This window comes from Macaca thibetana, chromosome X, assembly GCF_024542745.1.
Source record: "Macaca thibetana thibetana isolate TM-01 chromosome X, ASM2454274v1, whole genome shotgun sequence".
Lineage (NCBI taxonomy): Eukaryota > Metazoa > Chordata > Mammalia > Primates > Cercopithecidae > Macaca > Macaca thibetana.
In genome coordinates, this window is record NC_065598.1 from 43,494,858 (window position 1) to 43,521,547 (window position 26,690).

Here is a 26,690-nt window from a genome sequence, read left to right on the forward strand (position 1 = left end):
CACCTCAACTCATGACCCTTTATGAGCCATCTCTGACATTCCCTGCCAAAGCCGGTACCACTAGCCTACAGCCAGTCTTGCTCTCCCTGCCACAAATATCACCTACCAGGTGTTGGTTACAATTTGGAAGTCTGGTTCCAACACTTCCAGGGATCTCAAACAAGTGGCTGCCACCCTCAAATGACCAAATCTCCTCTCCCAAGCCTGGCCAAAACTTTCTTGTTTCTGCTTCAAGTTGCCTTTTTTAGCTTTTATTTTGGGGATTGAACAAGAGCTATTCCAGAATTGCAGAAGATAGTTTCCATGGCTCCACCAACCCAAACACTAAAACTGAGAGATGGGGGACAGATGCAACATGCTGCTGTCCAGTTCCATGTGGGAGATGTCATTGCTCTGCCAAGTCTCTGGAGATGACCTGCCCCTCGGGTAAAAGAGATTTCAGTGAATACTCATTTATACACCATGCACATTTCTAAAAAGTTAGTCTACAACTATCTTGGAACTTTTAAAACATCAAGAAAGAAAGTTATGTATTAACCAGCTATCCTCCCAGTACGTCTCTGTTTATCCCAAAGGGAATGATTAAAATTTGCTGACAGCTTTAAAAATTATCAGGGAACGGCCAGAATGTCACAAGTTTAATAATTAACAAAGTTTAGAACCCAGAGTCAAATCCAGAGACTTTAAAACATAAATCATTGGGTTGGTCACCTACGAACTCGAACATTCTATGCACTACACTCTCGATTTTGGCCATTACATCTACTAAAACCTCCATCGTACACATTTGTAACCCCAATTTCGTTCCAACTGCTAGATTTCTCTCCCTGGGTGTCCTCTCCCAGAACCTCCAACTCTAGATGTCCTATCTATTCCCAAAACCTTCTCTCCCTCTTCTTCATATCCCCTTTTTGCTAATATCACCACCAGATGTGACACACGGCATTTGATGCATGGCACTCTGTGAATAAAAAATCATAGGCCGGGCGCGGTGGCTCAAGCCTGTAATCCCAGCACTTTGGGAGGCCGAGATGGGTGGATCACGAGGTCAGGAGATCGAGACCATCCTGGCTAACACGGTGAAACTCCGTCTCTACTAAGAAATACAAAAAAACTAGCCGGGCGAGGTGGCGGGCGCCTGTAGTCCCAGCTACTCGGGAGGCTGAGGCCGGAGAATGGCGTGAACCCCGGAGGCGGAGCTCGCAGTGAGCTGAGATCCGGCCACTGCACTCCAGCCTGGGCTACAGAGCGAGACTCCGTCTCAAAAAAAAAAAAAAAAAAAAAAATCATCAGTGCCATTCATTGTTCACAGAAAGATCTAAACCTTTCTGACATACAAGGCTCCCCACAATTCATCCCAACTGACTTTTCTAGCTTTCTCTCCCACCAGATCCCTCTGGCAACTCTCCACAATGAAGCTCTTAAGTTCTCCTACACGTTGCCATGTTCTTTCACAGTTTTGTGGTTTTGTACAAGCTGCTCTTTAGTTTAAAAATGCTTTCTTCATCTAGTCTCCTGGTGAATTCATATTCATCCCTTAAGACACAGTTCAGATGTCACCAACTCTGTGAGTTCTTCTCAGATTTTCTCAGACAGAGTTTGATGTTCTCTCCAATCACCTTCCCTAGAACTTTGTATGTGCACTATTAAAGCACCTGTCATAGGCCAAAGAGTAGTAATTATTCTTGACTATCTCCCACATCAGCTTGTGAGGGTCCCAGGAACAATGGCCCTGTATAAATCATCTTTCATTCCTTTTGGGACAACATGTGGAAAAGGAAGTAAATGTTCACTGAATGAATGAACAATGAATCAATGAATGGACCCCTCCCAAGGCACACACCACCTTCTACCTTGTATTGTGAGTATCCCATCTCCCTTCTTGAATTGACAAGTCTTCTGGGGCAAGAACAATATGATCCATTTTTGAAACCCCTACACAGTCTCCCTCAATTCCTATTGTCTGAATAAATGGGTAAAACTCTTGAGGAGCTTGTGCCATATTTCAGACTCTGCAAAGCTATTTTACTCACATTATTTCACTTGCCCTGTAATCTAGCAGTGACTAATTGGTGTTATCCCCATGTAGCAGATGAAGCAATTGAGTAAGACTGGGCTTTGGAAGCCTGCTTTCTTGGTTCTTAGAACAATGCCTATTCCGTGGAATGTTCTTGAGAAAAGTCAGATCTACTCATCAGTACCTTGTTTTGATCAGAGTTTGGGAGGATGAACGCAGAGGTTTCGCCACTGCTTGCAAAAATAGCTAAACCCTTATCTACCTTTTCCAGATGAGTCTAACATGAGTAATGTGATTGAACCTGAAGGCTTGGAGTATAAATCAGAAAGGGACAAATCATGAAGGGAAAATAGAAAAATCTGAACCCATTAGGCATACTTTAGTAAGAAAATGACTTTGGGGGGCCTGAAAAGAGAAACTTCAGCTTCCATAAGATGGGGTGCTATGCAAGGCAGCATCAAGAGGCACTTAGTAATATTTTCTAAAACACCTAAGTAGGTATGCTGTTAAGTCCAAGTTCCTCTAGGAGAGAAAATGTCAAAAATGCTGAAAGAAAACTGAATTTACACACAGCCTTGGCCAACCTCAGCATGTTGTGATTACGCATCTATGTACCTGCAACACCAGGCACAGGGCCTGGCATGGGTGAGCTCACCTGAGCCTGCTAGACAGACATGGTAGCCTGAGATCCCACCCAAAGGGGAGGAAGGCTGGAGCAGAGGCAGGAGGACGGGACCACGGTCAGCACCAAACACCCAATGCCTTGGTTTTTTTCTCCAGCCACAGGAGAGTCAGAATAACTCTGCCCTGCCCTCCTGGCAGGGAGCAAGGCCAGCTCCTACTTCCCGAAGGCTACTTGAGAATTCCTTAAGGCAAGTCTTAGACACCACATCCACGGGTCTGGAGGTGTCCTAATTACTGCTCAAGTACTAGGCAGCGTTAGGAGGTGGGCCAAAGCATGCCCAGGGGGCCATTAAACAGGCTGTACTGAGAGCATTGTTGATTCCCACTGACCCCATCCCATAGGATCTGCCAGATCCTCCACAGAGGGTGTGTGCCCCCACTACCCCCATCCCTTCTTCTGGCTTCTATTTTTCGGTGCCCTTGGTATGTACACAGCCCCCTGTGGCTGAGGGGTTAGTGTCTGTCCCCATCCTTGCCAAATATGGGCTAGGCCAGAGAGCAAAGCTGCCGTTTGGCCACCCCGAACTAGGAGTGGGGTGGGGTGGAGCGGAGGTGGGAGAGGGATAGGAGGAAAACAGGCATTTGCCAAAAAGGCACTGCAGCCTCAGGTTAGATCCATGACAATCACAGAATCTCAAAGAATCAGGAGGGCCTGGAAAGTCTTTGGCAATCGATTGGCCAGGCTCCAACCTCTTCTGTTCAAGGTCGTTTTCCCGATGCCAGGACAACAACACGATGCGGTGCATGCTTGCTCCAAGCGAGGGTGGGGAGTGTCCAGGTCAAGTTGGAGCAAATGACTGACCTTTGTGCCACCTCCCCACCCCTTTCCCCTGGCTTCGAAAATTCCAGCAAGCGAAGGCCCAGCAGCCTTCTGGGGGAGAAGTTCAAAGTCTGGCCCCAGAGGTGCAACAGGCTTCCAGCCTCTGGCCTCTGGGTCCGAGGAACGCACCCAAAATTGCCCCCAAAGGAGGGTTCAGTGCACGGCACTCCGGACCCACTAGAGCCCCGCCCGTGCATGAAGAGTCTGGGGACTGCAGGGTCAGCCCCTGCCCCACGGCCGCCCCCCGCGTCTCCCCCAGGCAGCCACCTGTCCGAGCGCGTGAAGAGGAAGGAGGGCGCACAGCCGCGACTAACCTGAGATGCCGCCCCCCACCACGACCACGTCGCATTTGTTGCTCATGGCGCTCGCCCCGTTCCAGGCCTCCCGGCTGCCCGCTGCTCCGGTTTCTGGGCCTCGATCCCAGTCCTGCCTGCCAGCCAGCCAGCCCGCCCGCCTGCCCGCCGGCCTGCCGCGCGCTGCCCCCGCGCACCAGCGCCTCGGCGAGCCGCTATATTACCCGCCCCGGGAGCCCGGACGCGCAGCCCCGCCCGCCCGCCTACGCGCAGGCCGGGTGCAGCGCGGGGCCACCGCCCCCGCCCGCAGCTCTGCCGCCCAGGCCCGGGGTGGGGGGGGGGGCGGGTGCCTGGGCGGAGAGGTCACTTAGGACCTCGAAGAGTCCCGCCCCAGAATCCCCACTCCTCAGCCTTCTGCACGGTATTTTCTCGTCACCCTCCCTAGTGCACTATCAGGCTTGGCGGCTGGGAGGATGGCAAATTGGGGTGTCTTCCTTCAGGGCCCTAATTATTCCCTGGGTGTAGGGCAAATAATAAGAAACTTCCACTGAGTGGTTTCAAGGTACCAGACACTGTGCTCAGCACTTTATGCACGATTCCTGTTCAAGCTTACAACAATCCATTTTGCAGATGCGGAAAGCAAAACATAGTGAGTGACAACAGAAGATAAAAAGTCAGAAAGAAAAAAAGAAAAGAAAAGCTAGGAAGATTCCAAGACCCACTTCGATTCACCACACAGTACTACCATTTCTTGGCATTCCCAGCCCACCTCACCTTCCTTCCAAATACCCACTTCTTTCCCCACTCCCGCTGCGTGATTAGGTCAGGAAGGGTCCTCACTAGCATCGCAAATGCCGCACCTTAAATACACTCTGAAGCAATGCAGTGTGTCCTTGGTGGAAGCTGTTGAGACTAGACCCCAGGAGACTGGTGGCAGCAGGGAAGAGGTCTTGGATGGGCAGTGTGGGATTCAGAGCCCCCAGAAGCAGCGAGCCAAGTTACCTGTGTGACCCTGGAAGGTGGGTCTGAGGAGCCTGGTTTAGCCAAACATAGGGATGATTCAACAAGATTATAGGGGTTTAAGCTAAGGTGACTCCAGGGAAAACAGAAGTTTATTTCTTCTGAACAGTAGGAAAGCCACCTCTGAGAATTAAAAGTGGGAAGAAGCAACATAGGGTAGCTTTTCAAGAAATAAACAGGTGAAGTGCTTCTGTTCAGGCCTGAGAGGGGCTGGCTTCAGATCTGGGGAATTTGATGAGAAACTGAAGCAAACCTCTGTCTCATCCCACACCATTCCCTGTATCTACCTGCTACCAAGGTATTCTGAGCTTCTGCTGTCCTCAGATCAGAAGACAGTTTGGGTACTTCTGTGACGGAGTCACAGGTGACAGGAAAAGTCTTCGTCCACCTCTGACTTCCATCTGTCCTGCTTTGGTATAAAACAGTCAGACCCTGTCCCTGAACCCCAATCCTTACCTCATGTCCCCAATGCAGAGAATGAAGCTACCTTACCCTGCAGACAATTTGTGCTGACCTCCTCCTTGCCATCCCCTAATTGGTCCACCTCTGTCCACAGGTCCCTGAAGCTGTGGGCTTCTTGGCTGTGGATACTGTCTCCTCACTAGCCTGCAAGTGAATTACGTGCCAGGTGAGGTAGGATGAATGGAGAGGATCTGCTATGGTTTGAATGTGTCCCCCAAAGTCCACATGTTGGAAACTCAATCCTCAATGCAACAGTGTCAGGACATGTTTAGGTTCCCAGGGTTCCACCCTCATGAATGGATTAATGCCACTATAAAAAGGGCTTGACCCAGGGTTCCACCCTCATGAATGGATTAATGCCACTATAAAAAGGGCTTGAGACAGCGAATTTGACCTCTTACTCCTTCTAACCACTCATTGCCCTTTTGCCATGGGATGACACATTGGGAAGGCCCTTGCCAGATGCCAGCCTCTCAATCTTGGAATTTGCAGACTCTAGAACCATGATACAATAAACTTCTCTTCCATGTAAATTACCCGCCTTAGGTATTCTGTACTAGCAGCACAAAATCGACTAACACGAGATCCTTGTGGAATCTTCTTGGAATCTCTTTTGCTTAGTTCCAACAGTGCAAGTCAGCCAGGGGTCTGGGGATCTAAGACTTTGAATAAAAGGCAGACTGATAATCCCTTTTCTATGTCCAACTGGCAATGAGGCCAGGAGAGGAACCACACAGTTCCACGGTATCTGGAGAAAATTCGTTAGCAAACAGCATTTTCCCCAAACAAAGGTAATCAGTTACCTTGTGCTCCATGAGGTATATTTTTTAAAAGGGTGGCAGGGTGATTGAATTAGACCCCAGGACTTGGTCATAGGAAAAACAGCAGCCACCTGTTGTCCCCACATACAGGCAATCATCCAGATCCATTCAGGGCCCTCAGTCTCTTAGGTGGGATAATTCCCGAGGTCTGTCTTCTCCATCTGCGTTGTGTGGCCAGATGAAAAGAGGACTTTGCAAACTTGAACGTGCACACAAATCACCCAGGTTTTGGGTGAGGTCTGAGAAGACACATTTCTAACAAGCTCCAGGTGATGTCAGGGCTGCTAGTCCATGGACCACACACTTGATGACATTCTCTATTCCAGGCCTCTGCCTCCCCATCATTTTGAGAACCAGCTCCATGCTCTAGAGCCCCTTGCCTATTTCAAGGTGCTCTTTGTAAGAAAGTGTCCATTCATTTTACCAGCATTTATTAAACACCTGCTAAGCTGAGCCCTGGGGAAGAGATGAAAAGGATGGAGTCTGTCCCTGCCTTCATGGGGCTCATGCGCTGTCAGGGAAGACATACAGGAAGAGTGATCACAAGCATAATTCTGAATATTGCCCTGGAATATAAAGCAGGGCTCGATAACCCAGCCCAGGCAATCATGGAGGACCTCCAGGAGGAAATGACATTGGTACTGGGGCTTGGAGGATGAATAGGAGTTAATTAACTACTGAGGAAGATAAGCACCCCAGGCAGACTGATTAGCAAGTGCTAAATTGAGAGGCAAGCCTGAGGCTGGAATAGTGGAAGAAACATACACAGGCTAAGGTAGAAAGAACATCTTTGGCTACCTTTATGACATCACAAATACCACAAAATTAATAGTGAAGAATATGATGATAACCTTAGATGATTAACAATAAATACAATGATAGGAATCATCACTTATTTTTGTGTATGTTTGTGTCTTCCCCTCCCAACTAGATAATCAATTCCTGCAGGAAGGGATAATGCATGATCTTTTATTCATCCATTCAAGAATAATTTATTGAGCAACAACTCTGTGTCAGGCATTGTGCTCATCATTAGGTATATACCATTATAAATAAGATGCAATGTGAATTCTGGGAAAACTAAATATGGAAACAGACCATTACAATAAACCCAACTCATGTTCCAATGGAGCAGTACTCAACAGCTCTAACCAAAAAGCGCAGAGGAGTGCAGTTTGCCCCTAGCAGTATTTGTTTGCCTTCAACTTGATGAAATCTATGTCTCTTTCATCAATTAAAATGAACTTACTTTCCTTTCATTTTTTTATTAGAAGACTCCCAAAGAGATAAAATGTTCTTATTACTTCTTTCTTACTGTCCAGCTTTTCATTAACGGATATTTCAGCGAATGTCTCATGATGCTACAGGCGGTTTCAATAAAGAAGTAGGCTGTGCAGAACAGAGTTAACCAGATATTATCTGAGTTGTACATTTCGCCTTTTTTTTAAATGCTGGAAGCTTGACAGGGGATAGAAAATTTGTTTTAAAATTAGATTCTTCAGAGCTTTCCATTTTTTCCCCAATGACTCCGTTAATCTTTTTAAAAACACAGGTAGAGGAATAAAGTGATGAAAGGGTCAGCCGTTACAGCCAGGATGGCTTTTTAATAATGTTAAATTGGAAGTGTTATAGGGCTCCTGGTTCTGCCCAGTGCGGTGTTCATCATCAGCTTGGATCCTAATCTGAGTGCATCCAAATCTTTCCCTTGAGGGCAATGAGAAGGTGGTAGGGGGCCCTTCAGTGGAGCAAGACCTTGCTTTTGGACCCAAGGACTTGTTTAGGGGGGATCACACATCCTCAGGCAGCACAAAAGTTGGAGGAGCCCAGCTTCAATCGCTTCAATTCAAGTCAAGGCCTTTCACAGGAAAATAGGCTACACAATCTAGGCCCAACTGAAAAGTCCACAGGCTGGTTTAAGATGCCAAAGGAAAGACCTACCGCAGAGCCAGGGACTGGTCAGGTATTTGATCAAAGTAAAGTTGGCAGGGAACAAGTCAAATGACAGGTGGGCATTCACAACTCACCTCAATTGACCGACAACCATGTGGAGGTGCTGAGCTGGCTTATAGAGACAAGGCTGAGCCACACAGAAAAATGACTCTTACTTCCCAAAGAACCAGAATAAGGCCCTTTTCCTTATGGCACCATTGTCATAGTATGGGCAGGACAGGGAACATAGGGGTACATTACAGAGGGGTTGTCCCCAGAACATACAAAGTCAGGCAGAGACACCAATCCACAAGTCTTCAGAAAGATAGAGGTCATCCCCAAACATGCTGTAGAGCATGTTGAAGAAAAACAAGACCTTATTTGCATTATAAGTGCTGAGCAATCTGCACCCAAAGTGAATTTTTTTACAATGACTGATGTCAAGACTAAGAATATTTCTACAACTTGGCAGGGTATGGTGACTCATGCCTGTAATCCTAGCACTTTGGGAGGCTGATGTGGGCAGATTGCTTGAGCTCAGGAGTTTGAGACAAGCCTGGGCAATATAGTGAGACCTCATCTCTAAAAAAAATAAATTAAAAAAATAAAAAAGAATACTTCTAGAACTCATACATGGGGCCCTAAACAAGGAATGATGTATCAGAACAGATGACATGAAAAGAACTGTATGGCACACAGAGGAAGGTCAAATAGCAAAAATTCTGATCAAGAAGGAGAGAAAATCAGAACAAACATTTCTCAAGAACATTGGGTCAAGGATTTTCACCAATTCTTTTAGTAAAAAGGAAATTAGAAATAAATATTAGGGTCTGAATACTAATTATTGGTTGTTGAGCAGAGTTATTTTGAATGAATTTTTCTGCTTTATATAATTCTAACTTCATAGTGTAAGCTCACTGATGCAGAATCAATTATTTGGTTACATTTATATAGCCTTGAGTTAAATAATCTCTCCATGTTTTATTATAAAATAGATATTTATGTCATGTAGACTCCTGATGATGATTGCAATCAAGATACTGGTAACTATGGGTAATCAGATAAGAAAAGTAGCTCTTCTTATAGATGGCTACTGTAGTAAGACATATTCCTGGCTGGGAGAGTTATACGTTACAAAATGATGCTCATAGCTTGGACTTGCGTTAACTTGAACTCTTCTAAGTAATAGAAAATCAATTTTTATGAATGGTTGAAACAAAGTATTCATTTGTATGGGAGAGGGCAAATTAGAGACACTACAGGAAGTTAAAGCCTATGGCTGAGGGTAACGTGTCTACTCCCACAGAACTGAGGATTCTATGCTCACAAATCAACCAAAATCCAAGAGACTGTCACAGCCTGGATTACCTGGAAAATGAGCAGGAGGTATTCTTATATCTGAAAGTTTGTATCCTTTGACCAACATCTCATTTTCCCATCCCCAAGCGTCTGGCAGTGGCGACTCTCTGTTGCTATGAGTTTGACTTTTTTTAGATTCCACATATAAATGAGATTATGCAGCATTTGTCTTTTTCTGTATGTCTTACTTCATTTAGCATAATGTACTATAGTTTCTCATCCATGTCGTCACAAATGGCAGGATTTTATTCCTTGTTATGGCTGAATAGTTTTCCATTGTGTATATATACTACATTTTCTTTATCCATTCATCTGTTGATGGACACTTAGGTTGATTCCATGTGTTGGCTATTGTAAATAATGCTGCAGTGAACATGAGACTACGTATCTCTCTTCGACATACTGATTTTATTTCCTTTGTATATGTACCTGGAATATATACAAAGGTTTTGTATGGTTATATGGGTTAAATATCAGTTCTATTTTTAGTTGTTCTTTTTTTTGAGAAACCACCATATTAGCTGTGGTGGAAATTTCCACCAACCCACCAACAGTGTACAAGGGTTCCATTTTCTCCACATCCTCACCAACACTTATCTCTCTTTCTCTCTCTTTTTATAATAGTGCATAAGGTGATATTTCATTGTAGTTTTGACTCACATTTCACTCATGATTAGTGATGTTGAGCACCCTTTCAGGTGTCTATTGGCTTTTTGTATGTTTTATGTGGAGAAATGTCTATTCAGGTCCTTTGCTCATTTTTTAATTGAGTTATTTGATTTTTTTTTTTTTTTTTTTGCTATTGAGTTGTATGAGTTCCTTTTATATTTTGGATACTGGCCTTTTATCAGATATATGATTTGCTAATATTTTATCTCATTTCATAGTTGCCTTTTCATTGTGTTGATTGTTTCCTTTGCTGTGCAGAAACTTCTTAGTTTGATGTAGTCCTCTTGTTTATTTTTTATTTTGTTGCCTGTGCTTTTGGTGTCATATCCAAAACAACAACAACAACAACAACAAAACACTGCCAAGATCAATGTCAAGGAGTTTTTTTTTTTTTTTCTTCCTGTTTTCTTCTAGGTGTTTTATGGTTTCAGGTCTTATATTTAATTAAGTCTATATTCCTTTTTCAGTTAATTTTTGTATACAGTGCATGATAAGGGTACAATTTCATTATTTTGCATGTGAATACCCAATTTTCTCAACACCATTTATTGAAGAGACTGTTCTTTCCTGATTGTGTTTTCTTAGCACTTTTGTCAAAGATTAATTCACCATATATGCATGGGTTTATTTTTGGGCTCTCTTCTGTGTTTCATTGGTCTGTGTGTCTGTTTTTATGCTAGTAACATACTGTTTTGATTACTATAGCTTTGTAACATAGTTTGAAACCAGGAAGCATGATTCCTCCAGCTTTGTTCCTCTTTCTCAAGGTTGTTTTGGTAATTTGGGTCTTTTGTGGTTCCATATGAATTTTAGGATCATGTATTCTATTTCTTTGAAAATGTCATTGGGATTCCTCGAATCTATACATCACTTTGGGTAGTATGAATATTTTGACAATATTAATTATCCAATCCATAAACAAGGGATGCCTGTAAAGCATATTTTAAAGCTTCTATGACTAAAGCAGAGTGGCATCAGTTCATGAATAGACAAAATACTCAACAGATTGGAAATTAAAGAAATTGATTCAATTGCATATAGAAATTTATCATGTAATTAAAAGGAGCAGCTCAAATTCTTGAGGAAAAGATGGAGATTGTCATTTCTCCATAAGTTTTATTTTAAGCAGTCTCAAACTTACAGAAAAGTCACAAGTACAGTACAAAGAACCTTTTATTCCCCTGAAGCATTTGAGAATAAGTTGTTGACATTATATTCGATCACTACCCCCAATACTTTAATGTGTATTTTCTATGAACAAAGTCATTCTCCTACATAACTACAATATGGCCCTCAAACTCAGAAAATTAGCAATGAATTATAACTACCAACGAATCCTCCTATCCCATTTAATTTTTGCCAATTGTGTCAATAATACCCTTTCTAGCAAAAGAACCCAGTCCTGGATCACATGTTGCCTTTAGTTGTGCAGTCTCTGTAGACTCCTTTAATTTAGAATAGTTCTCAATCTTGCCTTGACTTTTCATGACCTTGACACTTTAGACAAATTTTGTATAATTACGAGACATTTTGTAGAATGTCCTTCAATTTGGGTTTGTCTGGTGTTTCTTTGTTATTAGATTCTTATTGTGTATATTTGGTAGAAGTATTATAGAGGCACATTTGTGTTCTCCTAATTGCCTCCTATTCTGCGGTGCACAATTTGAATTTGTCCCATTACTGGTGATGTTAATTTTGATTTCTTGGTTATAGTAGTGTCTGCCAGGCTTCTACTATAAAGTTATGCTTTTTACTTTTGTAGTAACCATTTTGTGGAAAAGTACTTTGAGACTATGTAAATACCTTGGTCTTCATCAAACCTTCAATGTATTCACTTATTTATATCAGTATGAACTCTCAGATTCTTATTTTATTCAATGGGTTATAATCCATTGCTAACTTTATTTATTTTCATACTCAAATTATCTGCGAGTTAGCCAGTGGGTATCCCTTCAAGATGACTTCTCCGTGTCTAAAATTTTCCTCTAAATGTAGTGTTTAATAAATCCTATGGTAGCAAAATAACTGTATAGCCATAAATAAAAAGATAAAATTGGATCCATTCTTCACATTGTGTACCAGGATACATTCCAAATAGTTCTGGAATTTAAATGTAAAACAATGAAACGTGATGGGTGAAATACTACATAAACTGAGAGTGGGAAAAACTTCCCTAACATTGACTCAAATGCAGAAGTACCAAAAGAAAAGATGAACAAACGTGGTCAACCTTGCCCTTGTGGTGTTCACAAGATGTCCAGGACCCTTTACCTGGCTTCAAGGCAATCCTGTGAGCTGACTTTAGTCTCGCCTGCTTTCAGCAGCACTCCCAATAATTCCACAACATAGACCTTCTTGGGCAAGCCTCCTCAAGTTCACGCAGGCCCATTCCAGCCTCTGCATCTTTTCCAGGAACAGGGAGAGAGCCCTTCCCAGAACCCGAGCAGCTGGCACCCTCATCTCTGACTTCCCAGCCTCCAGAACCGTGAGAAACAGACTTCCATTGTTTAAGCCACCCAGACCGTGGCATTTTGTTATGGCAGCCTGAGCAGACCAAACACAGAATGGCAGGCTCTTTTTCTCTTCTACTCTTAGCCCTCCTCAGGCTACTTTAAAAAAAAAATTATTATTATTTTTTTTTACTTTTTCTGCTCATGTACCCTTTCTGAGCCACTTTGCTAAAGACTCCTGTGCCTTCTCTGTTACTTCTGCATGATTTCTTCCTTCTTGGTTCCCTGGTCACATGGTTTCCCAATTTCCCAGGCCTAGCTACTAAGCTACTTTGGCGAAGACTTTCATGTTACTGGGAATGTTGCCTTTTCTGTCTCAGTAAATCAAATGACCCATTAGCCAGTCCTTGAAATACCTTATGCCCATAAAAAATCTACGGTGGAAATGTCTTCAAATTTTACTGTGATTTCTCTAATAGATAGTCTTGAGTTTAGGTAGTTGTGGGGGGGCGGGGAGCTGTGGATATTTTAAAATTGGAAAATTTTAGCTAAAGGATTTTTAAAAGGAAGCCAGCAGAGTTCAACTAAGTCCTTTACACACTTTTTGAAAGAAGCAATGTGACAAAGCCTATGGTCTCACTTTGGTTTCTTGTGCATCACTTGGAAAATTGCTAAAACAATGAATGTTTAACATTCTTACCATACACAAAAAGAATGATAAGTTGGGGAGGTGGTGGATATGTTAATAGGCTTAATAGGATCTTTCTACAATGTATACATAGATCAAAACACCACATTGTACTCCATAAATATATACAATTATTATTTTTTAATTAAAAATAAGTGAATAAATATTATTGGTTTTAAAAGAATGTTCTGTATGCTATAACAACTTTTTCACAGCTATCTGGCCACGTAGAGTAAAACTATGATTATACTAAGGATTCCAAGATTCTCTGAACTCCTAGGGTGCTTTCTAAATTGTCTAACAGAAAAAAGATAAAATTATGCTCACTATAGAGACCCAATCAAATGCAGTGTGTAGACTTATTTGGATCTTGATTAGAGGAAACCAACTGTATTTTGGAAACAGCTGAGGAAACTTGAATATGGGCTAGATGACATTAAGAAATTATTGTTCATATTATGTGTCATAACGGCATGATGGTTATATTAGAAATGTCCTCGTCAAATAGAGATGCATACTTAAGTATTAGAGGATGAAATGACACAGTGTTTGAGATTTGGTGTAAAGCACTCTAGGAAAAAAAATAGTAGTGGCTTGTAGATAAAACAAAACTGGCAAAACAGTGACAGATGTTGAAGCTGAGTGAGAGGTGCATGGGGGATTATTATATTATTCTTTCTACTTGTATGAATTCATGAAAACTTTCAGAATAAAATGTTTTAATAGTACATTGACTATAATTTTATTAAGCATATTTTACTATGCTCAAATGATTTGAAAGTTGGCAACCAGTTGGTAACTTTATGCAACTAGGTTGAGTAATAGAGGATTTGCTATAGTCTAAAGAAAATAAAGTGTTTCCATCTTTCTTACTTTGGTGAATCATTCGGTTTATTTTTTCTCCACCTGGAAATTCCCTGGAAAAAAATACAAATAAATCTTTTCGCCTCCTCAAGACACATGAAAATTTAATACCTTTCAATCTTTAGAGGACTAGTGATGTGAGTCACAGAGCTGGTAAAGATCTTTGGAGCCATTTGTAACCCCTCTGTTACCTCCCTCCTGCAGTCTACCTAAAGCCTTGGAGGCAAAGAACAAGGTCAGCAGCAGGCAGGCTCAAACGATGAGGGAATAGAACACCCAGAGTCTCGAAATAGGAACAGGAAGTAATGTCATCTCTAAAATTTCCTTCTGTTAACAGCAGCACCCATTTGTACAGCCAAGAAGAGAACTCAGAACTCCTGGCTATGAAAAGCAAGTATAAAAAAGCTCAAATATTGTGAAGTCACATTTTATGTGACGTAGCTCCTGTTTGTATAGTACTCTGCTATATGTGGGACATTTACTGGTAAATTCCAGGAAACAAAACATTTTCAAGTTCCAAAAAGCATTACTCAGAGCTGGTGTTGCAAATAGAAATTGACCTGCTGAAATCAGGTTGGGTGCTATTTTGCAAAAACTGTGCTTTCTTGGCATTCAAGTGAAGTCATTTCATCAAGTGCTGAGATTTTAGAGAAATCTCAGTAATTTTCAGTCATAATATTCACTGTAGAACTAGAAAAATGTTCATTTATTGCAAAGTGCTACAATGAAAAAAATATTATTTGAGGTATAATTTCTGTGGTTAATTATCCAAATAATTGAGGTTAGAACAAGTTGTTTCTCTACATTAACAACATACCAATGCCTTACGTAAAACTCCAGTTTGGAATGTAAAGAACTAAAAGGCAACTCATCTGCCCTATCTTTCCACAAAACAAAACAAAAACAAAAACAGCGTAGGACCAGTCTCCTCTCCTAATGTGATATTTAGGAGTCATATCCTAAACTCCACAATTTCCTGGAAGTCTATTCTTTACTTTAGATCACAGTTGATTTAACTATGATGCGAATATGAACTAGTATTAGGATGGTGCAAACATGATTGTGTTTTTTGCCATTAAAAGTAATGGTAAAAACCATTGGCCAGGTGTCATTACTCACGCCTGTAGTCCCAGAACTTTGGGAAGCCGAGGCAGGCGGATCACCTGAGGTCAGGAGTTCAGGAACAGCCTGGCCAACACGGCAAAATCCTGTCTCTACTAAAAGTACAAAAATTAGCCAGGTGTGGTAGCAGGCTCCATCAGCTACTCGGGAGGCTGAGGCAGGAGAATCGCTTGAACCCAGGAGGCGGATGTTGCAGTGAGCCAAGATCAAGCCATTGCACTCCAGCCTGGGTGACAAGAGCAAAACTTTGTCTCAGAAAAGAAAAGAAGAGAAAGGAAAGGAAAAGAAAGGAAAGGAAAGGAAAAAGAAACCACAATTATGTACCTTTGCACCAGCTAATATAAATAGTCACTGTCCCTACCTTTGGGGGAAGAATAACTTTCTACCTACATTAAAGGAATAAGACAGCTGATTGCTTATTTGGGTACTGACTGTACATCCAGTTCTGTGTCACATGCCCTTGGAGATGTAGGGAAAATACTAGAGAGCCTTTGCCCTAAAGAGGGTTGCCATATTGAGCAAATAAAAATATAGATGCACAGTTAAATTTGAATTTCAGATAAGCAAGGAATAAAATTTTAAGATAAATTGTCCCATGCAACATTTGCCGCATACTCATACTAAAAAAATTATTTAATGTCTCTCTCAAATTCAAATATAGGTAGATGTCCTGTATTTTATCTGGCAACCCAGTCTCCCAAAAATATTTCCTTCTGGTTCAGGAGGAGAAATCAACACATTGAAATCAAGAGTAATAAGTAGCAGAATATAATCAAATGTTATATTATGGGGCGCAAAAAAGGCGAAGTGTTAACAAAAGTGGAATTCCTCCAATAGGCAATATGCTACTCAAGGAACTATGTCTTTTGGGATTTTTCCTATGTCCCCAGACCATAGCACAGTGGCAGTGGTGTTTAATGGATCCTTAATGTGTTTAATAAATGAGCAAATAAATGAATACATCAGTCAGTGTGAGAGGATTTGAGGTGGGTCTTGAAGGAGGATAAAAATATGTATAGATAAAGAATAGCAGAGAAAAGGACAGGACATAGCTGTGTTGGCAGGAGACTGGGCAGAAGCAGCTGTCAAAAAGGAAAGTTTCTATAGCAGTGGTTCTCAAAATTTTTTCTAACTGAGAACAACTTAAGCAGGGCAAAAGATTCCACAGCTGCTGACTCTACTTGTTGCACTTCCCAGTAGGAAAAAATAACTAATGAAACAAAATTAACTAAAAGCCTACAGAATTGCATGCAATGCTCCTAGAAAGACTGATGTGAAGACTACCTTTTTAGGTCAGTTTATACCTCTTTAGGGGAGTTCTTGTTACCCACTAGTGGCCTAGGAAGTATATTTTTAGAAATATTAGACTAGAATGTAGGTGTTAAGTTTCTTGAGATAGAAAATGAAAAGTAAGAAGGCAAATACTAGGTCCTCAACATTTTTTTTTTTCCTTGAGACAGAGTCTAGCTATGTTACCCAGACTGGAGTGCAGTGGCATGATCTCAGCTCACTGAAGCCTCTGGTTCAAGCGGTTCTCCTGCCTCAGCCTCCCGAGTAGTCGGGACTACAGGCGTGCAGCACCACACCCAGCTAATTTTTGTATTTTTAGTAGAGACGGGGTTTCACCATGTTAGCCAGGCTGGTCTCAAACTTCTGGCCTTCAAGTGATCCCCTCACCTCATCCTCCCAAAGTGCTGGGATTACAGGTATGAGCCACCACACCTGTTCGACATTTTGATATGAAAGTATTAATATGAAGTGCATACACTCTGGCCTGGCAGAGTTTAAAGGATTTTTTTTTAAAGTCACTTAAAGCCACCTGGGACCAAGAAGGAACAAGACTTAAATTCTAGAATTGCTTCAGGGTAGATCAGGTTGAGATCTCAGTACAACTGACATTTGGACAGGATAAATCTTCGTTGTGGGGGGCCACCCTGTGCATTATAGGATGATTAGCAGCATCACAGCCTTTTATCCAGTTTCTATGGTTTGAATGTTTGGATCCTTCCAAAACTTATGTTGCAACTTAATCTCCAGTTGAATAATATTAAGAGATAGGAACTTTAGGAAGCGACTAAGTCATGAGGACTCCTCTCTTGTGAATGGGATTGATGCCTTTATGAAAGAGGCTTCATACAGCATTCATCCCCCTCTTTGTCCTTCCGCCTTCCACCAAGCCAAGTGAGCACATAATGTCTGCCTCTTCTACCATATGAGAACATAGTAAGAAGGCCTTCACCAGACACTGAACCTGCTGGTGCTTTGACTTTCCAGCCTCCAGAACTGTGAGAAATAAATTTCTGTTCTTGATTAATTACCTAGTCTCTGGTTTTTTGTTATAGCAGCACAAATTGACTAAGACCCCACTAGGCGCCAGTAGTACTCCCTCCCCCATTAGTTTGTGACAAACAAAAATGTCTGGAGACCTTGCCAAATGTCCCCTGGGGGGCAAAATCACCCCCTGTTGAGAACCACTGCTCTAGATGAAAGCACCCTGTACCAGTTGAATTACATGACTAAGAAGTCTCTACTGTAATTATTTTTCTATCCAATTGAGGCAAATAAGGGACAATTTTGGCAAATAGAGTCTGTGAATTTGAAAAATTTGTCTCAAAGATGAATAAAAGTCATGCCAAACATGAATACTGAATGATGAAAAGGCGAATTATGACCTATATCCATTCAGATCGCACACATTTACTTCAAAGGTCCAGACTTCAGTGGTCCTGGGTCAAACTCAGTTAGATTTCCTCACTGAAATAAGTGCACTTGACAATGAAAGGCAAATAATTATCAGCTAATTACAGGGATGACTACCTTTAATGTACGCTTCTGCGTCTACAATGTCGAATAGAAGAAAAATTACCCATAATAAAGACAAAGGAGAAAAACCCTTGGAAATCTGGGATCTTTCCTGAGAGGCAACTCCCTTCAAAAAACAAATGTTATGCTCTATCAGTTCAAAACCCCTCTGGAAATGTGCACATCCGGTATCATTCTACCAAAACATGTAGATTTCATATTGCTTGCCTTTTGTTATATTATGCTAGAGACATCATTTCATCATTTGGAGAAGCAATCACTGCTTCCAACTAATATTATGGAGCTCATAAATCTCTCCCTATGGGAGAGATAAGATATAGTTTTCCACATGATAATCATTCTATTTTTCCTATTATGAACTTAGTGACTTTAAATAAATTCTTATTTTTCCTGATAATTTTTAAAGTGAAATTTAGTATGGAATTTAAAAATGTGGGTAAGGCTGAGTGCAGTGACTCATGCCTGTAATCCCAGCACTTTGGGAGGCTGAGGCAGGTGGATCACCTGAGGTCAGGAGCTCAAGACTAGGCTGGCCAACATGGTGAGACCCCATCTCTACTAAAAATACAAAAAATTAGCTGGGCGTGGAGGTACATACCTGTAATCCCACATACTCAGGATGTTGAGGCAGGAGAATAGCTTGAACCTGGGAGGCGGAGCTTGCAGTGAGCAGAGATATTGCCACTGCACTCCAGCCTGGGCAACAGAGCGAGACTCCATCTCAAAATAATCAAATGAATAAATACAATAAATTTTTAAAAAATGGATAAAACGAATCCGTATTTTGAAGGCCCGCTGTTATAGGGGAATTACTGACCAAATATTAATGAAAACTCTCTTATTCTTATGTTAAAAAATAATAAAGCACTGAATAAAAGTTTCAGAACTCCAAGTGATAAGTATCAGTCAAAAGGAATTTTTAATAAAGTCCCTTAATTTCCTACTTATGGTGTAATTAAGTAATAATCAGATTTAGCACTTCTATTTCTAGCACCATGATACACTAAATATCCTGGAAGTTCTTCCAGTACAAAATAGCTTAAAATTCTAGATAAAATATAACAAACACCACATTATGCTAAGGGAAAGAAACCAGATACAAAAGATCACATATTGTATGATCCCTTTTATATAAAATATTCAAAATAGGTAAATCCATAAAGACAGAAAGCTGAGTGGTAGTTGTCGGGTGCTAAGGGAGGGGTAAATGGAAGATTAACTGCTCAATGGGCATGGAGTTTCCTTCCCTTTGGGGTGATGAAACGTTTTGGAAGCAGATTGATGTGGTGGTTGCGCAACATTGTGATACATTAAATGCCACCAAATGTATACTTCAAAATGGTTAATTTTTATGTTATGTGAATGTCACCTCCATATAGAGAATAAAAATTAACAATACTTTCTAAAAGGTGTTTGTTTTATATATATACAGATTTCCATAAATTATATAAACAAAAATTTATATATAAACATCTTTTTAATTGTATAACCACGTTAACGAGAAAGTGATAGAAATCACAAGGGGCTCAATATAAGAAGCAGATGGAAATGCAAGTGGTTATTTGAAACTACAGTTATCTTGGAGCCTTTGATGATTTCCCTAACCAAGGGAATTAGACTTTAAGGGCAGAACCAGGACCGGGGGAATCATTTGGGCCCACATGGCATGAAATGTTCTGAGACTGAAAATGAAGTTCAAACACTAAAAGGAATAAGTCGATGAAAGTGTTCATTGGACACAAGCCATCTCTCCAGATGGGAGGAAAAATAAGAACATATTTTGGCCTGGAATCTGGATTTAAAAAAAAAAAAAAGTTTCTTCTCTGTAACAGCAAATTACAGTAAATGATAGAAATGGGTGGGGAAAAGTAACAGTTAAAGACTTAAAAGACTTCTAATGAAAAAGGATAAATACTTATATTAAACTATTAAATAAAATTAAACAAAATTATCAAAACTTAAGGAATTGAAATCACAAAGCTCAGTACGTGGGAAGTAAAAAGGAAAAGAACTAAAATATATAAAAGTGATTTGAAAAGCAAAAGGTCATATAAAGTGAATAGATAAAAGGAAGGGTTTTTAGAAAGCATAGCCCTTAATTAAAAAATAGAAAAAGAAAATAGGGTACTAATTCATAGAAAAATAACTTATAACAAGTTAAACTACTACTGTACATAACCAACACAGAAATGCCAAGTTACTAATAACTTTCAAATAAAATAAATTTATACACAACCATAGTAAGGAAAAATAGCAGCTACACAACTAATAGCAGAGTTGGTGACAGTTCCTAGAAAATGGTAGGCTTTGGCCATGTTCCATGTAAGGGCCTGGGCAGAGGCCCTCAACAGAGGCCAGGGCGGTAGGATCCCAATTCCAGAGGTCAAAGCCCTGCCCTTTGGCTATTTATAAGATTACTTGAAACCCAAGACACTCCCTCAGTACAAACACATATGTAGAGACACTATGATACTAGGGATAGAGGTTTCTCTGAGATCAGACAACCGACAAATGACAGAGCTGTCACTTCACCTCTGGTCTTCTGAGTCAAGAACATAGATTTCTATCACTTCCCTGAATTCTCAACTTTAAAACAACGAACAGTGAAGCAATTGAACACACAATACCACGTGTTGGCTTTTATGATTTGGTTTTCCATTTGTTTTCTTGGCTTTGGAATCTCAAAAATGTTGTGTCTAGTTAGAAGAATGAACTGGGTAAGGCAAATGAAAACCCTTCTGCTCATACTAAAGAGAGCACAGCTGGGTGACATTACTCAGAGGGAAGGGGAGAGGGACCCAGGGGCCCAGGGTCCAAAGAGTACAAGTGGAAAAAAAATAGAGTCCACCCGGGACCCCAGCAGGAGCAGATAATGCCTGTGCTCCACCAGGGACGATTAACCCTCCTCAAAATAGGAAACCTAAGAATTTCACACTGCAGTGAAATTTTCAGAAAGCTAAGATTATGCTAGTTGGGGAGCATGACCTAGTCTGAGATTATAACCTCATGGTTTTTTGGCGTTAACATGTTTTTTCTATTATAAAATGATAACAAAATTGTCTCTCACATTTTATTTGGGAAAATTAAAATTTGGCAACCTTAGTCAATCAATTGATTATTACTATTATTTTTAGAAAATTGTATCAGTCTGTGAAATGGGGAAGTCTGAGTATTCTGCATTTGCAGACAAAAATCGCAAACCTTAATAAGAGGGTGCGAGCAACCACGATGTATATGTGTGAGTCTGCATGAGAGAAAAAGCTAGACACACACACACACACACACACACACGAGAGAGAGAGAGAGAGAGAGAGAGACAGAGAGAGAGAGAGAGAAACACGGAAGGCTACTGCAGAAGGTGGGAGTTTTGGAGAGGCATTCCGGGAACGAGGAGGGAAGAGACTGAGATGGATGAGGGTGGGGAATGTCAATGCCTTGTCTCAGTTCTGTATAAGTATGGTGCTTTCCTTAGCCTGGGTTGTCCTGAAAATCAGAGCCTGGGACAAGGGTATTCTTGCAGGTAGTTGATTTGGGGAAGTGATTCCAGGGAACGGTAATGGGGGCTGGGAAAAGGGAAACAGGGAGGAGCAACACACATGGGGGCACCTGGTGTTTAAACTCACTGAGACCTTTTGGGAAGTGATAGAGAACGCACCTCACAATTGTCTGCCAGTGGCACCGAAGCGGGGAGCATTGATCACATTCCCCGTATCTCAAGGGTTGCCCCATGGGCTGATAACTCCCCCACACTTCCAACTTGCGCCTATAGGAATACCAAGAGAGCTTCTGAGTGTCTCCCAGGTGATGATGTCAGAGGAACCCGGGGGCAGAAAGTGAGAAGTACAAGATGCAGTTGAGATGAGGTGCTGCGAGGTTATACAATATCTGTGCAGAACTGGTTGCCACTTCTATGGCTGGGGTAGTAGATAGGCTGAGGGATGTCACATGCACCTGAGTGTCTTATCCAGTTTTTTTTCTTTTTTTTTTTTTGTCAAGTAGTAAGATCCAGAAACAGTTGTTTCATCATCATAAACAAAAGCTTTCAGGTGAAATATCAGTCAGATGTGTTGTTTTTCTCATTAGCCTGTAGCGATTGTGGCCTCATCTCAGTGACAGCTTTGGCAGACAGACATTCTTCTAACATGCTGTGCACCTAAGCATAGCTAAGACTATAGCTGATGTCTCAGAATTTCTCACTTCCCAAAGTCCCTAATGTCCTCTCACATTTACACAGCAGCTATAGTGACCTGTTCTTTGGATAATTACTTAATAATTCTGTCTCAAGTGTTACTGCAATGGGACTCCTTAAATTCTCCATAATCCAGACTGGCTCAGTCCCAGCCTAGGACAGGCTTGAGCTGTCACATTTGAACAGCCCTACTAAAGTTACAGAACATTTTCACATGATATTTCTCCTTTGGCCTACACATCAGCGCTGTAGGGATAGGCTCAAATGGTAAAAGTGACGTCTACATTCCAGAGTTAGCATAGCAAGCCAGCCATAGACTAGCCATAGAATGTTAGGATCTCTGACAATGTTCTTTCCTCATTAACATTCTGTTTCTTGTCTGTAATAACTTGAAAACAGTTTTTAGGAGGAACTGGCCCGCCTTTTACAAGGTAAAGCTAGGACACTGCAGTGTGACCTGCTTTTGTCATAGTTGTTAGTGTATCAAGTGGGCCACTTGATATTCTTGGTAGTAAACAACTGAAATCATTTCTGCCTATTGCTTTCTGCCTATTTTACAAAAAAGGAAGATCTTGTTGAAAAGTTATGGGTTGTTTTCTCACAGAATCAGCAGGAAGACTAAAGAACTAGACTCATGAATAAACAGGAACCAAAGTTACAGGATTGGCTAGGTTCTCTATCCCTCTCTATTTTTTTTTTTTCAACCAGAACATCACATAAGTTTATTTCAAATGTAACAGCAATGTTAAAATTGACAAGTTTAATTCTTAACTGCAACAGGTAAACTTAGCCATTTAAGTATTTTTTAAAGTTATTCCCTCCAAATAATTGAGGGAGCTTTTCTTTTCCACCACCATCACACACGCTAAGATTTCCCAATAGTTCTCTTTTTGGAGGACTTTTCAATTGATGAGTAAACTGCTTTAGAGATATTTCAGAACTTCATTCCACATATGAAAACTAATCTGGACAAACCACACTTTGCATAGGTTTCTCTGCAGATTTTTTGCTTTAAAACCTAAATGCAACTACCATACAGTGCAATTTTAACCTATTTGCCGCACAGTAAAAACTATCTGTCCTGAAAAATATGATGGATATATCCTGTGATTTTCCAATTAACAGAATTGTTCTACCTCAAAGATAATTATTATCATATATCAAAATAACCAGCTCAGCATGGGACATTACTTCAGTCTTTACTGACTCACAGGCATATGAACTTGTGCCCAGCTTTCTACCTCTTCCACATTCTCCTCCTCCTCCATAAGTGGATGGAATTATTTAATATAAGTTTGATGTAGGACAATTAATCTCTTATAAACATTTACAATTTAGGTTAAGTCATTGACTAGCGTGGAAAAAGAAACTATATAATGATAGGGAACCTACACACTCAATTCAAAATTTAATATTTCCCCCCTTAAATTACATGTACTTGTCATGAGGCAGCTATTCTGTTTTCAATAACCACATTTAGGGATACATTCATAGGACAGATGAGATAGTCCAGGTGAAATGGTTATAGAAATAGAGGCAGTGTCATCTCAGAAAACCATTTATATATCAAAGTCTATTTTGATATCTGGAAAGTTTACAAAAAGGCTGCTGTATTCTTCAAACTAATTATGCCTTCTGTAACTCAAGCACTCTTCTCTTGGCAAGAGAAGGCTGAAGCTTATCCATGAAGATAAAGGTGCTTAATGCTAAACTTTTCTTCTAAGCTTAGATTTGGATTGTTTAAGAAATGAATGCCCCCCCCCCCGAAAAACCAGCAAGATCTTTCTACATTTTTACCATTTTAAGATTAGAACCCTATAAACTCATTCATCATCTGTCTTCTCTTTCTGTATATTCTTGGCACTCAAAACTATCGAAGTCTACTGCACTTTGTACTTTCACATTCTCAAATAAAAACTTAAGGTTATAAAGTGCGCATAAACATTTTATAAAATAATTTTGTCATTTAGCATATTTGGAGATGAGACTTTTATACCAGAATTTTACATAAGACGATAAATATTATGAATGAAACTTTCTTTTAAAGTCAAATGACAGGAAGCTCAAGCCCTGTGCATTATTTAAAAATCTGATAACATTTCTAAATATTGGAGATGGGACTACAAGAGGAAAACATGAACATTTTAGATGTCTCCCATCTTACAAAGTTATCAACCTGTCAAAGCTTCTCTCTATATGCTGGAAAATGATCTGGCATAAACCAGTCCTCTCAGTGGAGGAGGTCACAGCGACATTTGTATTATTACACTTTACACTTTTACTTTTTCAAGAATAGAAGCAATATGTTTAACAATTACCCCTGCTCCAAATCCTTAAACTCAATGTCATAGGCACAGAATGTAAGCAAATCTGGGATCTTCTCCAACAGATATTCAACAGCACAGCTATGTTAGTCTCAAAAATACTGTCTAGATATTTTTTCCTATATAATCAAATGCTCAGTGGCCACACTTTTAACAGCTGGCATTAGATGACATTAATTGTATTTATTGTGTCACAGTCTGTCTAAGCTTCCTGTTAGGTATTTTTTAATATGTCCAAGAGAAAACACCTGCTTCAGGTTTATTTAGGGGTAGTGACCCATAAGGGCATCAACTCCATTTTTAAGGTTAGACTATTGTCAGGTTTACTGAAGGAAAAGGAACAGAGGAAAATTAAAGCACAATAAATCTCTTTAGGTCAGTTAAGGCCCATATCTCTAGCGGGGATATAAAAAAATTAATCTCACCAGCCCATATTCTGAAAGTTAATGCCACTAGTAACAATCAACAGTAGGAAAAACAAACCTGCTAACAACCAGCCCACTCATTAGCAAAAAAGCAATTTAGCCCAAATACTTAGACCAAAGTATAACACTACCTAAACCAAACTGCCCCACCTACCAGCAAGAAGAGAAGAAATAGTTGCTTAAATATCAAAGCAAGTTTAGTATTTCTTACAAGGATAACGATGTTCCAACTCCCGAGAGAGTGCCCAGAAGGACTAAAGGTGGGGTGAAGGCAATGTCTAAGGATTAGTATCCCACAAAGTCTTTAAAAACCCGAAGTACCACAAACACACTCAACTTGTCTATGAATTAGAGAACAAGATATTAGTGCTACTTCTTTTAGTTTTTTGAAATATACAATATTTTGTAGGCCCTTCAATGTGAAAGCAGGACATTCAACTTGAAATTATTTGACAACTAAATTTTTAGGACCATCTAACTCTTACTGCAAAATTAAACAGATTTACCTTCTCCTTCCTTCAAACTATCTCACAAAAATAAGACAAAACAATCCACACATGATTTTGTAAAAGTCCTTGAAAATATTAAAACTCTTAAAGGGAAGGAAAGGAAGAAGGAAAAGCAAGAACAAGGAGGGAGAAAAGTTTTAAAAGAAAACGTTGGGGGAAATCAATGGGCCTCTCTTTTATTTGGTCGTAAGGCTTCATTCATCCACAAGGCAGCCAGGTAGTGAAATTGTACCACACACCCAGAAGAAAGAAAACACTGGAAACAGTCAATAAGCAGCACTCAAGAGTGCCACAGCTGTGCAAAAAAGGAAAATTCCCTGGTTAGGGCTCCACCACTGGGCACTGATGATCACCACTAGTGTCACCAGAATGAAGCCTAAACTGCCCTCATCACTGATTCTGAATTCAAAGATAATAATTTGACTGGGCTTGGGTCAAATGACCCACGGCCTAACTGCCAGTAGCTGTCTCCTACCATGTCATTGTATGAATTCCATGGCAGAATTCCAAATGTAAAAAGAGGCTTAGACCCTATCCTGGACAGTCAATAGGAAGGATAATGTCCACTACATAATACATGTCTAATACATTCAAGAGAATACAGAAAAGAATATACTTAAATGGTCCTGTTCCAAGTGTCATTTCTACCTGTCCTCTGATTAGAGTGGAAATTAGTGCTACATGCGCTATTCACTCATATCTCCATTCACATATTCATTTAGGCATCAATCAAATGTTCATTGAGATCTCATCTGCTTCCAGGCACTCTGAAGATACCAAGATGAACAGGACATGGTCCTCCAGAGTGTTGTATTCCAATAGAGAAAACAGACATTAAATAAATAATTTTAATGCAGTGTAGTAAGTCTTTATATACAGATTAATGCTAAGGGCCAGCCACAGTGACACATGCCTGTAATCCCAGCACTTTGGTGGGGTGGGTTGCTTGAGTTTAGGAGTTCAAGACTAGCCTGGGCAACATGGCGAAACTTCATCTTTACAAAAAAATACAAAAATTAGTCGGGTGTGGTGGCACACATTTGTCATCCCTGCTACCCAGGAGGCTGAGGCAGAAGGATCACTTGAGTCTAGGGAGTGGAAGTTACAATGAGCCATGATAATGCCCCTACACTCCAGCCTGGGCAACAGAGGGAGACCCTGTCTCTCTCTCTCTCTCTCTCTCTCTCTCTCTCTCTCTCTCACACACACACACACACACACA

At 40.6% G+C, this 26,690-nt stretch overlaps 1 protein-coding gene across 2 annotated transcripts in view; it reads right to left on the reverse strand.

The window, feature by feature from the left end:
- Window positions 1–26,690, reverse strand: part of MAOB (monoamine oxidase B) — a 713,383-nt gene that overhangs the window by 118,965 nt on the left and 567,728 nt on the right. The window contains exon 2 of one of the 2 annotated variants that reach the window (XM_050775651.1): window positions 3,836–4,004. In XM_050775651.1, the coding sequence (XP_050631608.1) occupies window positions 3,836–3,881 (46 nt within the window). In that variant the 5' untranslated portion in view covers window positions 3,882–4,004. Of the gene's footprint in view, window positions 1–3,835; window positions 4,062–26,690 lie in introns of those variants that run through there. The other variant, XM_050775652.1, reaches the window with a different exon arrangement.